Source organism: Lissotriton vulgaris, chromosome 12, assembly GCF_964263255.1.
Source record: "Lissotriton vulgaris chromosome 12, aLisVul1.2, whole genome shotgun sequence".
Classification (NCBI taxonomy): Eukaryota; Metazoa; Chordata; class Amphibia; order Caudata; family Salamandridae; genus Lissotriton; species Lissotriton vulgaris.
In genome coordinates this window covers 49,236,681-49,252,461 of record NC_141700.1, presented here as the reverse complement: position 1 = coordinate 49,252,461, position 15,781 = coordinate 49,236,681, and the positions used below count along the sequence as shown (strand labels likewise).

Below are 15,781 nucleotides of genomic sequence, written 5' to 3'. Positions count from 1 at the left end.
GTGGGTTCCTTCAGCTTCTTTGCTCTCTAAAGCCTTTGTGAGGAGCATAAAGGACTTCACTTATCAACACAATGTTACTTTTTCATAAGTAAAGCAGCCATGTCAGCCTTGAGCTGAAGTTTTTTTCCTTTTGCTTGCTTGACATCAACCAGCCTTCTTTTTCAAAGACGAAGACACATTCTTCAGATCTTTTTCCTTCCTTCATCCAAATTTTGTAATCAATTTAGATGGTCAGACATGTTCCCTCTGTTTTCTACTGACTTGAACCCGCGAGGCTGTTTTATTTTGGGTGCTCCTCGACTTATGAGTGCTTTGTGTCTCTTTCAGGGGTTTCAAGTTCAAAATCTTTGGCTCAGACCTACTGCAAGCCAGTAGCTCAGTGGGTGCATGCTTTTTGACATCAATGTTCTTTCTTCTACTATCTTTTAGGGTTTTGGTATTTTGGTTTAACGTCTGCTCTGGTAATCGATAATCACATCCCTTTTTTTAACCCCATTTCATAGAGGCTATCACTTCTTCAGCAATCAGTGATTCAGCACTGTGGACCATGCTTCCAAACCAAATGGCAGCAAAAAGAATCCAAAGATGGGTGACAACACGCACATGGGCATTGTGGGCTTAGGTTGTACGTCATATGGGTCTATCACTTCTGTGGAAAAAAGCTCCTTTTGCAAAATGTTCGCGCTTCTGTAAAAGGGACAGCAGCATTTTACTAAAGCCTTGGAGCTAATTCAATGATTTCAGCAAAAACAAACTGACTTGTCTAACCATTATTACATAAGCAGAAATGTGGTACCTAAATTACTTCATCAACAAATGTTGCTAAGCAAGGTAGATGGAAGCGCTTGTTAGGTTTCATGGCTTCTCACATATTGAATCTGTTAGGGATTGACTTTGGTGTGGCATACACAACTTGAATTTTTTCAAGATCTCGAACATAAACATCGCATGGATACCCTCACGAGTAACAAGATCTGGAGCATGAGCAGCGCCCTACAAATCCACTTTTTATTACATTACTGCTTTCTCTCCTTGAGAAAAATAATGGATGAAACCATGAACACAGATGATAGCAGTGTAAACTAGATTTATTAAAATCACTCACATCAAATGACCTAGAAATCTTGGTAGCTGATTTAACACTGAACCCAATTTTAAAATTACAATTTATACAAAATATGGAATAGGCAAACCTTAAAGCTCAAGTAAACAAAATGAAAATGTAATCGTGCAGAAAGCATTTAGAAACACTCCTCTAGAAGTGTATCATAGAGGAAAATTCATCTAAGACACCAACCTTCTTGTCCTCATCCCATGGAACCATCTCATGAAATGAAAGAGCCTTTTCCAAGCAGTGGTATGGCTGTTTAGAAGGCCACTGGAAACTTGAAATGCACATCAGCTTTCAAAGACCTCCATTACCATCTGCAACCTGCACTTATCACTTTCAAGGCTTGCAGTATTGGCTACAAAACAGAGAAAACAAGTAACCAGGCATCTTTATGCTAGGCGCTGAGAATTTTGGAATTCCATCAGATTAGAACAGGCATATTTCCTCCTCCGATTCAGAATCGACTGAAAGCCGTACTCTTCAAACACCTTAAGTGCAGGTAACAATGAAGTTGACAAGGCATAAAAGGATTCCCTACAGATGCATGAAGTGCCCTTTTGACATCCACTCTTAGCTCTCACCCTCTGCCACATTTTGTCACTCTATATCATCTACCATCAAACTAGGTTGGTGCTATACATCTCCCTATATATCAAAAATGATTATAGCATCCACTAGCACCCTCTTCAAACTGCAGAACAACTGGTCAAACTGGACATAGGCAGATACATCTCTAAATTAAGCTCAAAAGACTGGAAACTGATCAGCCCAATGGAAAGAAATAGTCTTGGTTCTGCTTACAACCTAAATACCAAGGAGGGAACCAGCTCGAACATCTCTCTCTGACACATGCAAGCCTAACAGTTCTGAAAATCTCTTGACAAAATAATGAAATTAGTAGCCACAGACACTTTTTACCACAACGTTTTGGGCCTGGTTCAATAATTTGTTAAACACGTTCTCTTGACATTATTCTAAGAGAAACAGAGCTTTCCCTTTAACTGAATCTTTTAATTTTTATTTGAAAGCCACAGTCAAAACTTTGACAATTAAAGGGATATTTAAAGTGGAAAAAGTGGCTGCACCTGAGTTATCACACTTGTTGCAATGCTTCCATCAAAGAAAAACCAACTTACCTAAAATGCGCAGTAGGGCATTTGGAAACAGCATCCATAAAATATTTGTATATATATAGTGTTAACTACCCCTGACAAGGCATGAAGAATTTTTCGGCGAGTGCATATTAAGGACTACATATAAAGGAATAACAGAAATGAATACCAGTCATGATGTAAATCCTGCCCTAGGGGAAATGATGGTTGGTAGCAATTCGGAAAAAATGAGTTTTGCTAGAAATTAACTAACAATCGGGAAGCAACTGGTACGGACAACAATATTTGGGGAATAAAAGATCGTAAAGGAGAAAACAATATCAAGCTTCACCTGAGAAACATTGGAGACATAACTCTTTTGGGTATGTGTTAAGAGATTTGCAAATAAACAGTAAAAACAAGTTTGTTTTTCTTTAAGCATCAGGAGTGATAAAGTTGACCACCATGTGGATTTATTGTCTAATGTTTAATGACACCCTTGTCTACTGAAAATAACTGTTTTGCACCCTCATATGCTTTGTCATCAGGGCAATAGTAAAAAGAAGGTGGGATAAAGAAAGGAAGAGGTCTAATGAGTAATAATGATGATTTACATCTTTGCTGAGAGGTTCAGAATTTCAGAACGTAACTGTCTGGCCCTTTAGCTTAATTTGAAATTTGTTAACAGCAAATTAATTCTCCACTTGTTTACTGCAGGTCACACTGAGCCTTCAACAAGGCGTAATGAGGAGAGATTTAAAGACTGGGCAAATGATAAAACTTCTCCACAAGTTTGAAATAGAAATAATAAGCTGGTTCTTTGCTAACTTTTCAAATAGAATTAAAAAAAAATATATATATATATATATATATATATATATATATATATATATATATATATATATATATATATTTATATATATATACTTATTATGTAGGAATTTACAAAGCTAGGTTTTAGTCCAGAAGCATGCTTCACATACAGGAAGTCTCTTTATAGGCTCTTTATACTTGGACAGTAGGGATGGATGGTGTGGACCTTGCCATAAGGATAAATTAAAAGAATGTCACTAAAATATATACAACAAGAATATATATATATATATATATATATATATATATATATATATATATATATATATATATATCACACAAGCAAATGTCCCAAGATGAGAGGAGCGTCCGTAGCTGGTGCCGGCGGCAAGGTTTAGGACACCCTCGCAATATTACATTCAGCAATAACTTCTCAAAAAGAGAAAAACGCCGCACACTACTTCATTAGTTGAATTTCTTTGTTTATTTTCTGTAGGTTCCCCACCTACGCGTTTCGGACATGAATCTGTCCCTGATCACGGTCACAAACAACAGTCCATCATTGCTTTTTACATTATATACCTGTAGACACCACATGGCTGATTAGGATGCATTGTGGGCTCAGTAGTTTATGGATCAATATCATTCCTCTCAATGCACAGTGATTTCCTGGATCGCCGCATTTCCGCGACACATTTTGAACTCTTTGGTGATTTGGAAGTGATTACCAATGCGCAATGTATTTGTCCTAAGGACATGTGATCATGAGGCTCGTGATCAAGAGGTTGTACCTCGAAACGCGTTGAGTAGGAGCTAAGAATAAAAGCTCTTGGATAACTGCAAAGCTGGCCTGGACATTCCTGTTTGTATCGTGTGGAATTGATTTTGGATATTTGGGGAGTGGCTGCCCCGTCCAGGCCCTCCGCTGCAAGGGGCAGGGGTTCAGAGCCCGAAAATACATTTGGATATATATATATATATATATATATATATATATATATATATATATATATATATATATATATATATATATATATATATATATATATATATATATATATATATATATATATATATATATATATATGTATGTATATATATATATATATATACACATACACTGAAAAAACCATAGGTTTCACCCCAGTTATAGTTAGCTGGAAATTTTACTGACATAAAACCATTGAAATTCCCACGTTATAGTTAGTTGGACTCACTATAACTTGCGCGCCTGCAATGCACTGCTGATGACGTCACATATTACATCACTCATGACATGGTCAGTGACATCACTGATGACACCATCCAGTGAATGTGTGTCTTTCTGAAAAATCAATATGTTTTATATATGTATTTGTAAAGGTTGTTGGATGAATAAAGGTTTAAATAAGTGTGTAAATGGATGTTTATTTTTAATAAAATAATGATTGGTTAACTGGCTTTTAAAGTGCATCTTAGTGAATACATATATTAGCAAGTAATTTTTAAATATTTAAATATATGTATCAGTGTTTCACTTTGTGTATAAGTGGCTGCATGGGTTGGTGACTGACTCACTGTTTGTATGTGTTTTGAAGACAGCATATGTGCAGGACTGTATGGGTGGATGAGTGTGTGTATATGTGTGTGTTAGTGAGTGAATGACTGTCTCACTAGTGTCTTTATCAGTAACTACATATGTTTTAATCTAGTATATGTGAGTATTGATGTATATAAGTGAGTATATCTGAGAGTGAGAGATTGAGAGTTCTTGTTTAAATAAGTATGTGTTTCTATAAGTGATTGTTTAAGAGAGTAAGTATGTGTAAGTTTCCTTAGAAGTAAGGTGGTAGTGTGTGTATAGCTGTATATGCAAATAAATGGATGATCAATAGTTTATTTGCATGTGTGATTATGTGTGTGAATAATTTTTGAATGACTGTCGGTGTGTAACAGGATGTATAGGTGTTTCACTACATATGATGAGTGAATATATGTATGAGTGACCATATAGAACTGTTGGTGAATGAGTGGATGTGTATATAGATGGTGGTATTACTGAATTGGTTGTTGTAACTGGTATGGGTATCTCTATTTTTTTGAAAATTTTAGTTTCTATTTTTGAATATGTGTTTCAAGGGTTACATTACACTGAAAGGAGGTCTGTCACTCTGTCACAAGGATGGTGTCATCAGTGATGTCATGAGTGACGTCATTGACCATGTCATGAGTGATGTAATATGTGACGTCATCAGCAGTGCATTGCAGGCGCGCAAGTTATAGTGAGTCCAACTAACTAGAACGTGGGAATTTCAATGGTTTTATGTCAGTAAAATTTCCAGCTAACTATAACTGGTGTGAAACCTATGGTGTTTTCAGTGTATTTAATAGGTTTTTTAAATGCTAATTCCTAACTATAACTGGTGTGAAACCTATGGTTTTTTCTGTGAATTTCATAGGTTTTTTAAATGCTAATTCCCAACTATAACTGGTGTGAAACCTATGTTTTTTTCAGTGCATTTCAAAGGTTTTTTAATAGCAATTTTTTATAGGTATGAAATGTAATATTTTTTATAATGAATCCTATATTGTATATTTATGTAATACTATTTTTTTATGTATATTGTTCATGTTTTTATTTTTATTTTATTTTTTTGCCCTGGAGCGCTCCCGGTGCGCGTCCCGGTGAGCGCACCGGTAAGCGCAGTGTTGCGGCCCGCCCCAGGGCGCGTACCGGTGAGTGTCCCGTTAGCGCTATTGCTGCGAACGAAAACATAATCGTGACGTATCGCGTAGCCGCGTCCGCGTGATACGCACGGCGTAAACGCACCCGGAAGCACTCTAGCGCATACGATCGCGCAACGTAAGCATCCGACGCGCTTACGCGACGCGCCCCTGGGCACGCCCTGGGGCGCGTAGCGTAAGCGCGTCGGATCATGTGACCTAAAAATAACACTTTTTATTGATTCAGGACAGTTTTGGTTTCCAAATGATGAAAGCCCTGGTCATGTGACCTGAAAATAACACTTTTCATTGGTTCAGGACAGTTTTTTTTTCCTAATGATGAAAGCCCCCACCTTTTTTCCTCATTCTCACTTTGTACTTTGAGTGAAGAAGACCTGTTGATAGACCTCTCTGTACCTTTTTGGACTGAAAAATGGCTTCAGTAGCAGCAGCAGCAGGAGCATCTCAGCCACCACCACCAAGAGGACCACCACAACACCACAGTGGTGGAGATGAAGAAGAGGAGGAGGAGGAGGAGGAGGAGGAGGAGGGGGGGAGGAGGACGTTCCTGCCAGAAGATAATACCCCATATAGGCCAAAGCAGCACATTATCTGGGATTTTTTTACCATCCCAAAGGACCAGAAGAAAGTGAATGCGCCAAGGGTTACTTGCCAAATCTGTGGCACTGAACTTTCAAGGGGGAACCCTAACAAGAAATACTCTTTTGGCAATAACACCATGATTCGCCACATGCAACGCCGGCATCCTAACAACTATGCTGCGGCAGAGGTCCGAGAACTGGCCAGTAACCCTCCCCAATCTTCACCCAGCACCTCCAAAAGAAAGCAACCCACTCCATCGGGACCAGAGACGAGGGAGATGGTCCCAAACATACAACCCCAGTTTGGGCAATACAAGATCACTTGTATATTTTGTGGTAAAACAATCACCTATGGTGAGCAAAGCATAAAGCTCATCAATCGTGCTGGTGACAACCACAATTGCCCCCAAAAACCTTAATTTTTTCCTGATTTTTTTTTGCTCCAGTTGAGCAGTTTACAATTCCCTGTTTTTTGTTCTCCCCATAAAAATAACAAAAAAAATATAAAATTGTTCATAAAAGCCAAAAAAAGTACAAAATGTTCAAAAAAACATAAAAAAAATATAAAACAAAAAGAAGAAAAAAAACAGTTCTTTTTAGGACTACCTCCAATTTATAAAACAAGGCTACATTTTTTAAAAACTCTGTCATTCTTTTTCCCCCATGGTACGCTCCCCGGTACACTCCCCGGTGCGCGTACCGGGCGCTCCCCCCGCGCAAATCGGGGCTTTTTTATGGCCCCCACATCAAACCTAGGGGGTCGGGGGGGGGTCCACTCTGCCCCCTTTTGGTCATTTCCCCCTTTGTTTTTGCCACCTCTTGTGTCTCGATCCTACCGAGACACAAGATGGCGGCCTCTCCGGACTGTTTGGAATGTTGACAGACACCCGAGAGCCAATCGGCTTTCCGCGCGCGAACTCGCGTAGCGCGCTGGTTTGCGCCCCGGTGTGCGTACCGGGGCGCGCTTATAGATATATATATTTTTTTAACCTAGAGTACTCAAAATCCACTGGAGAACATATCTTGAGACATAGCAAAGGCACATCGGGCTACCAGTCCCTACAATTTTGCCAAGTTTGGTGGAAATCCATTCAGCCGTTCGGGCTAAAAGGGAGTTCGACCGCCCTATGGAAATTAACATGGGGAAAACACGTTTTGGGACCCCCCTTTTATCTCGGCCCCCGCTTGACGAATCCCCCCCAAACTTTCAGGGAAGGAGGGGTGCGCCGCGAGGCAAATTTGAGGAAATTTTCATGCAGATTCCTCAACCAACACCAAAGTTATTCCCAACAGAATGTTGCGAATTCCCTAAACAAAATAATCCTAACTATAACTACCTACTGGCAACCGCCAGTAGGTAATATATATATATATATATATATATATATATATATATATATATATATATATATATATATATATATATATATATATATATATATATATATATATATATATAATTTTTTTTTCTTGATGTATGTACAGCATCATACGTAAACACCTTTGAATCAGCAGGCTCTCAAATTGCTTATACTTGATTTAAGCAGGTGAGTATTATGAGTGAATTTAAAATGCAACGCCCAGGCAAAATAAATGCAATTAATAACAAGCACTGGCATAGCCAATAGGTCTCGCCTTTGGGAACTTATTAGTGTTTAGTTATCCAGCACAATATCCTTGGTGCAACAACATCAAGTGTTGCATGGCTAAACACTTATAAGGTCCCAAAGGCGAGACCTATTGGCTATGCCAATGCTTGTTTTTGGCCTGTGACTCTTTACATGCTGTGCCTTAGGCGGCACATACCACAATGAGAGAAGTAAAACTACAGGTCCCAGAATGCACAGTTCTGCTCAGTAAAAAAGCCACGACTGGCTGCAGGAATCTCGCAGGGCACGGAGCCGCTAGACAGAGGAGCAGACTTAAGCTCAGCCCCAGTCTGTGTTGCACAGACTGTCCAGGTCACTGAAGAGTCCCCGGGATCCTGTGCCCTGAAGCGAAGGGAGCTTTTAATATTTCCATTCTCCTCTGAACTGAGCCGTCCCCCTGACAGCCAATTGTTCCCCGCTCGTAATATGTAGGCCAGGCCAAGCCCAGGGCCCCAGGAGGGAGGGCAGGAATCATTCCGAATGTGGCAGGGGAGATGCTGCATGTACACCGCAGGAAGCGCACACAAATGCTGCGAGGTCATGTTGAGTGCCTGCGGGGCTCTGGGAGCCGACCCTGGCCGCAAGTAAGCAGCCGTGGCGCGGGGGGGCACCTTGTGGTGGGAGCTACATCTAAAGGGGGGCGGCGGGGGGAGCCCTGGGTTTATGGATGTGCCCTGCTCGGGTTCGGGCAGCTCTGAGCCCAGCCTGCGCTGCTCCCTCTGGAGCAGCCACTGAGAGAGACTGCTCGGCGATTAGTGCTGAGATCTACGTACAGCCTGCTGCAGGTCACAGCTTTACAACACGAGGGTGCTAGCTACGCACTTCATCCTTCAGGGGTGGATGAAGTGAGTGAAGTTGGTAACAGGAACGCCTGTTAATTACAGCGCTGTGTAAGAGCACAAGTGATCCCAAGGGCTTACTACTAGATAACTGCCAGCTGTTCACGTGAGTTTGTGATACTTATCTAAGCACCTAAAAGCAATCTTGCTGACACTGTGAGCTATAGTCTTCCGTATTGATGGTCACAACTCCACATATATTTCTCAGTCTTTTATTAGTAATAATATATTTTTTTATTGTATAACGCACGAGGAGCCTTTGTTCCTCCCTTTCACTTCAGTGTTCGTTTCAGTATTTCCAACAGCAAACAAGAATGCGAGAGGTGCACGCGCGCCACAGCGAGACATCTGTTTTGCATAATCGCGCACGCATCTGGCCCTTGCGGGTAACCGCAAGCAATAGGCCGTGGGCGGAGCAAAGGCGGGACATGCACCCCGCCTTTGCCCAACTGTGTGTTGTCTTTCTCAGAAAGACGCACCAAAAGGCGAATAGACTCTGAACGAAAACAAACGTCACGCACGAGCGTGTTGTGAGCTTTCCAAAGCACTTTTACTGTTTACATAAAGTCTCGCCAGAGCAGCGCATGTGCGCTGCTACAGGCTCGGCCTATAAACCAAACTCCACACAACCAAAGTCAGTTGAGGGTGATTTATTTTGCTTGAGGTCCTGGAGAAGAAACATTTTGTGTTTTACGACATGGTTCAAAATGACTCCCCAGAGGCAATATCTGTTGGGCAGAAGCAACATCACCCCTAAGACATCACCATGTAGAAAGCACACGTCTCCAACATCATCCTTGAATTCTGCATATTGGCGTGACATGGGAGCAAGTGGGGTTGAGCCCTTCTCTGTTGCTTTCCATTATCAACATGATAGCCCGAGGCATGATCCCCACGTTTACACTATTGCTAGGGCGCAGCTGGGCAGTAGGGTATACAGTCATCTGATGGACAGATGCTCTGTGTTTTTAAAGGCTTCTCTCTCTATCTCAGACATCAGGCAATATAAGAAAAATTATGAATGGAAACTGGCTGGTTTCCTGAACTAGGATTTAAAACGCTTTTAATAAACTGCATGTGCATTAGCCGGTAAACAGCCTTTACAACAAAACTTTTACAACGCACTACCATTACGACGCAACTTTTACAACGCATACCATTACAGCGCATTGCGCTGGGGGGCGCTCTAGGATAGGGAATAGGTTTAATGTACTATCCAACACCTTCCCTACTATCCACGGGGACTGGAGTTGGAATAGTAAATTAAACTATTCACTATCCAGCGCCCCAAAGCACTATGCGTTGTAAAAGCATGTGTTGTAAAAACCGCGTTGTAAAGGCATGCGTGGTAAAAGCATACGCTGTAACGTCATACATCCGCATTAGCCACTAATGACAATTATTATAAAAACATATTACCGATGAGGATTCAAAGAACAAACAGGAAGTATTTGATCTTTTTATTAAACTGAGATACTATTCAACTTCCTTGTAAACTGCTGTAGACTGATATTTGGTGGAAGAATGCAGACTGTATGGATCTTCGCTGATAAAACTTTGCAAACTGGGTGAACGTCCATGTAGATCAGATCACTACCAAAAAATGGCCTGAATCAATCACTTACAGCTGTATGAAACCACAAACAAGATGAGACGTTCAGTGATTCATGATGCACATACAGATACAGTGGGAAACCATGGGTCGGCAATGGAAAGACTCAGCTACATGAGTGAAAACAAAAGCAAGGCCTGTGAAATCACAGAGACCCTTACTTGAGGGGAGCTGCCAGGAGAGAAGCCTTGATTGGAGACAGGAGAAGTGGGAGACTGGTTGGCTGGGGATCCAGCATTACTGCGGTACTGCTGGAGTGAAGCCTACAGAATAACACAGAATTAAACATAGTGGGATCGCAGGACACCTTACCAACTAAGCACTTAATGGTCTATAGCTCGGTAAAATCTTTCAGAGCCCTAGAATGCCAAAATAATGCATATGTCAACCACAAACACCAGCAAGTTTAAATTCTAGAATGTAATCTAGGCATGAATGATAGTGCACTGCCACTAAGATTTTAATGAAAATAAATCTGTTATGAAATTTAAATTCAAGAAGCAAATAATTTCCTTGTCTTAGAACACTATGCCATTTAAGCCAGGACAAAACATTCTTACACAAATGTACCTAACTAATGGATTTTTGGCTAAGTCTTCTTGAATCTATTCCAAATGTAATATTGTTCCCCTAATACAAGAAGCTTTCTAAATTGTTAATTTATTCCTTGGTTACTCTATTTATGCAAAAGTTTCAAACAATGTAGAGTAACAGGAGTCAAAAAATTCATCGGTATACCTATGTAATAGTCTTTCAAATATTTTCCATGTAAAAGTATTTGTACACTGGAAAACCTTCTTCAAAAAAGCTGCAGCCTCACACTTTGGGCCTACAAAGATTAATTCATAGATCCATACAAACATATATTTTTCTGTTATACTATATTGAAAACGGTTGAGTTTGCAACTTACATCACATTGTTTTGGCAATTGCAGAAAAACTGCACAACTCGACAAAACCATGCAATAGATATGCAATCAACCAAATTCCCTCAAACGATAACAGCCTAACCTATGTAAGATGACCAAATTCAGAAAATGACTGGTCGGAAGCAAACGCAAGCAATGCAGCCACAAGTAACAATCTTTCTGTGATCCTACTGCATCTGTAAACACTTTCTGAAAAGACATTTATAGAAACACTCAGTGTCACTGGTTCCCTTCTCCATAACACTTTGTGCTCACGTAGGCACTTTACAAAAGAAAGTGAACTGCTCACAATACGAGCAGTCAAATGTATGAATACACATTTTTAATTCTACTGGCAGACTGAACATGATGCAACAGAGCAGAAAAAGGCAAATCTATCTCAGTTTTGTTTTTAAGGCTGGTGAAAGGTTAATGAATTTCAATTAAATTGTAAAGCCAAGAGGCATGATTTTTTTCTCAACAAATGGGAAATATGGTGTTATAGTCAAGACAACTAGTTTAAACGCACGCAGGCTTGATTTTTTCTTTTAATTTTTTACAGCTTTAGGCATAAAGTCCAAGTAAAATTCTAAAGGATAAGACCTTTAAAAGACTAACATAACTTTTTAGCCACTTTTCGAAAATATCCACTAACCAACAAAGGCTATTCTTGCAAAAGGACTACATTAAAATATAAATATATATAAATATACACAAACACCATAAAGCATCCTTTACAAAATCATGAAAATTTACTGCGGATGAAGCGCTTTTCTCTATTTACTGTGTACCAGAAAAAGAAAATTGTATTGTGCGCTAGCTGCTTAACATATATAATAAATATTGATGTGAGAATACTACATTTGACGTAAAAGGAGACAATTTGTTTAGCGATTTGTGTCATGTGATATTAATATCTCTTCGGAGTACACATTTGATCACTCACTCGATTACTTAAGAATAAAAGATTGATATGACCTTACAGGACAACAGTCTAAAATTAACAATGTTCACTTGTGTACTAAAAGTGCAGTAGCAATGTCCATATGCATAGTCAAAACATTTTCCAAAACCCCAAACCATTAACTGCAATGGGTTTAACCCGAAAATAACCATAAATGATAGATAGGTGTATGTTTCAAAATAAAATGTATACGTGGTTTAAAGTTTTCACATGAATATGAATGTAAGAGTTTTAACAAAAAATATCATGACAAATTGTTTTCATTTACATACTTATGCAGAAAAGATCTACAATGATTATGTGGTTTAACCCATGTGAGAACAGTGAGCTAAAATCTCTTTCCAAATATATTGTTTTCCTGAAACAACATAAGTTAAACACAGAATTAAAAATTACCTTCTAGATTTTTATATGGATGTTTTCGAATTATCTTATGTTACCATACAAACTTGCAACTTTAATTTTGATAACGTAGGAAACGTTATAGAAGTCTTTCACAGTGGAGGCTCTAAAAGGTCAGATGTCTACGATACACACAGTTCAGAAGTTAAGTCTCATGCAGGTGAAAAGTGGTGAGACAGAATTAAAATGCCTTATCCTCTGAAATTTGAGTGCAAAGTGTGAAATCTGCTTATAGGTATTGAAGGCTCCTGAATGATATTAAAAGGTGTCACAAATAATGACTGCCACAACAACAGAAAAGAATAGCTTGGGCCTCCGACTCGTAATTGAATGTGTGCTTTAATAAAACCAGTGACATTCTTTTTCATTACTCACTACACTATTGCAACTCAACTTTAGGCTAACTAAAGCCAAATGGATCAAATTAACTGTATGTTACCTGCATGGCAAATAGTTTATCGTCTAAATGGATTTCTGCATTAATATAGATTTACAACGTGAACATAAAAATATGTTTGAATTTAAATGCGTCACATTGCCTTCTGCATTTTTAATGTCAACAGCTTGTATGAAAAATGAAATAGAATGGCACAATTAATGACATAAAATTGGTTTTAACATAGCTCAACTACCTGGTCTTCAAAGCCCTTGGAACGGAAGCATTAAGGATGGAATGAGAAATATGATAAGGGGCTTAGTCGAGCTTACTACGACATAGATCAAAACACTGTTCCAAATAAAGTTAAACATTAACTTCTGCTAGACAGAATGAGACTAGATAAAGTGAAAATTACTTACCCCTCGTCCCGATATAGTATGTAGACCACGAAATCCATTTTATGACCAGGTGGTGGAATCTATTGCTGGTGCTGGTGCAACCAAAAAAATCCTAGGTACAAATTACTTACCTTCTGTTAACGCTCTTTTTGGTGGGTGCTTTCATCTACCTACAGATGCCTCGGATTTAGAATACCCCCAGGTGCCAGACTGGATATGGGGAATTCTTCAGCAATGCTCCTGCACCCTGATAAGTGATGCTGAGTGGCACCGTAAGGATCCATATCACCCAGAAATGATGAAGCGCAGCCGCATATCAGTGGAAGCCATTAACACTTACATTAGTTTTTGTTTTTCACCTTTTGTGACCTCAGATATGGAGCATGGAACAAATTGCTAAAGACAGTGTGTTGGTCTTCTAACTCGTTTTTTTCTTTAGATATTAAAGAGGTCACTCCATAGATGGGGAGGTGGGACGGGTGTTAGGAAACTTGAGTTGGATAGAGATTCCTACAGAAAGAGAGATACCAACAGAATGTAAATTGTTCTTATGATGGGTAACTCTAGCAGCAGATCCCTCTGCTTTAAAACAGGTACTCTAGAAGCACCTCCTAAAGGTGGTTTGAATGGCGAGGGGACTCAAACCAGACAGTCTTACAGAACCAAGCAAGTAAAGAGGCGGGGGTCGGCACAGCTAAGTGTGGTGGGGCGGGGCGGGGCAGCGTGGGTGGTTTGACAGAATTAAATAAATAACACCTATTCGGTCGGCTTTCCCCCGTCGCGTCCTGCCCGTCTCACCGTGCTTACATGTGCCAGCCGCGCTGCTTCCAGCTGGACCAGACTGTCAACTAAAGTATACAAAAACGTGAAGGGTGAGATGATTGAATTAATCTTGGTCAGTGAAAATCTCTCTGGGCTGCATCCCAGTTCATCGGATGTCAACACAGTAGTGCTTTTGAATGTATGCATCAACGCACATGTTGCAGCCAGGCAGAAGTCTAGAACTACTCTCGCCACTGCCGCTTAGCAGTCTTGGTGGATTGAGCCCACAGACCTTCATAAGGCTGCTTCTTAGCCAGTGCAATAAATATTCGAGGAATATCTTATTCTGCACTGCCTTCCCTTTCTTTGCACCAGGGAATCCCATAAAGCTGACCATCCATGCAATGGTCCTTTTTGCAATCAATGTAAAAGCTTAGTGCTCTCTTGGGTTCAAGACGATGGAGCTGGTAGTGCGACTGACTGAACAACGTGGTAAAGATTCGTAACCTTTAGAAACAATACTGCAAGAGTACTCAGCACCAATATGTCCAGGAAAAAGGTGGTTTAAGGAGGTTGCATTGAAAGCTCCTGCAGTTCAATTGCATGGCATTCTGACGTACCTTTCCGCGATAAGAGCCTTAGTTATCAGATGTGCATAGACTCGAAGGGCAGTTAATGAGAAACGTCAAGACTAACTTGAGGTCCTATTGAGACATAACAAATAGTTTTAAAGAAAATGTGAGGCAAGCCTTGTATACACCATATCACAACTAGTGGCTTAAATAAATACGGCCAAATGCTTACCCTGAGGAGTGCTTTAGAGGAAAATCCAGCAGAGAGAATTGCTGGCACTGTACGTTTGACGGTAGTGAACATATCTAGCCTGGGTGTACCCCATTGTTCAAAGATGCCCTGTCCCACCTTGGGATGAAGCGCCACTCAGTCAACTAGGCGATGCCTGCTTAGTCAAACTCTGGCAACCATAGACCCTGTCAGGTGGATCAGTCCAGCCACCTCCAAAGACATTGTCACTCCCGATAAGATACAGGAGCCCACTCCACCCTGCTTGTTGCAGTACATGGCTTTAGTGGTGTCTGGGCAGAGCGGCATCAGCCTTTTTTTTTTATTGATGCCAGGAAGGCCTTCAGGGCCGGCAAATTGCTCATAGGGCCAGAAAACAGAAATAGTGCTGGCTTCTCTGCTGGACACCTGGGAGCCTCTAAATTCCACTTCCAGGTGCAGCCCCCCACCCCTACCAATCCAGCAGTAACGCACTTGTCACCATCGTGGGCTCCAGGTGGAGGAGGAAGAGTACCCTGCTTCTCATCAGGTTGGAGGCCGGCAGCCACCACTCCAGACTTCCTCAACATCTTGATGGAGTCGAAGAGGCATCCTTGATGCTGGGGCCACAGGGATCTGAAGCTCCATTGTAGGGGCCACATGTGCCACGGGGCATTCCAGATGAGTAGACTGCACGAGGCCAAGAGACCAGGAAGCCTCAGGGCTATCTTCACTAAAATCTACGATTGGTCCCGAAACATCAGGCTC

At 40.5% G+C, this 15,781-nt stretch overlaps 1 protein-coding gene across 4 annotated transcripts in view; it reads right to left on the bottom strand.

Moving 5' to 3' along the window:
* CRTC1 (CREB regulated transcription coactivator 1) overlaps positions 1 to 15,781 on the bottom strand; it is a 364,358-nt gene that overhangs the window by 37,524 nt on the left and 311,053 nt on the right. For 2 of the 4 annotated variants that reach the window (XM_086947030.1, XM_086947029.1), the window contains one exon: positions 10,582 to 10,683. The exons of the other annotated variants lie outside the window; for them this stretch is intronic. In XM_086947030.1, the coding sequence (XP_086803156.1) occupies positions 10,582 to 10,683 (102 nt within the window). The remainder of the gene's footprint in view (positions 1 to 10,581; positions 10,684 to 15,781) is intronic. 4 annotated transcript variants of the gene reach the window in all.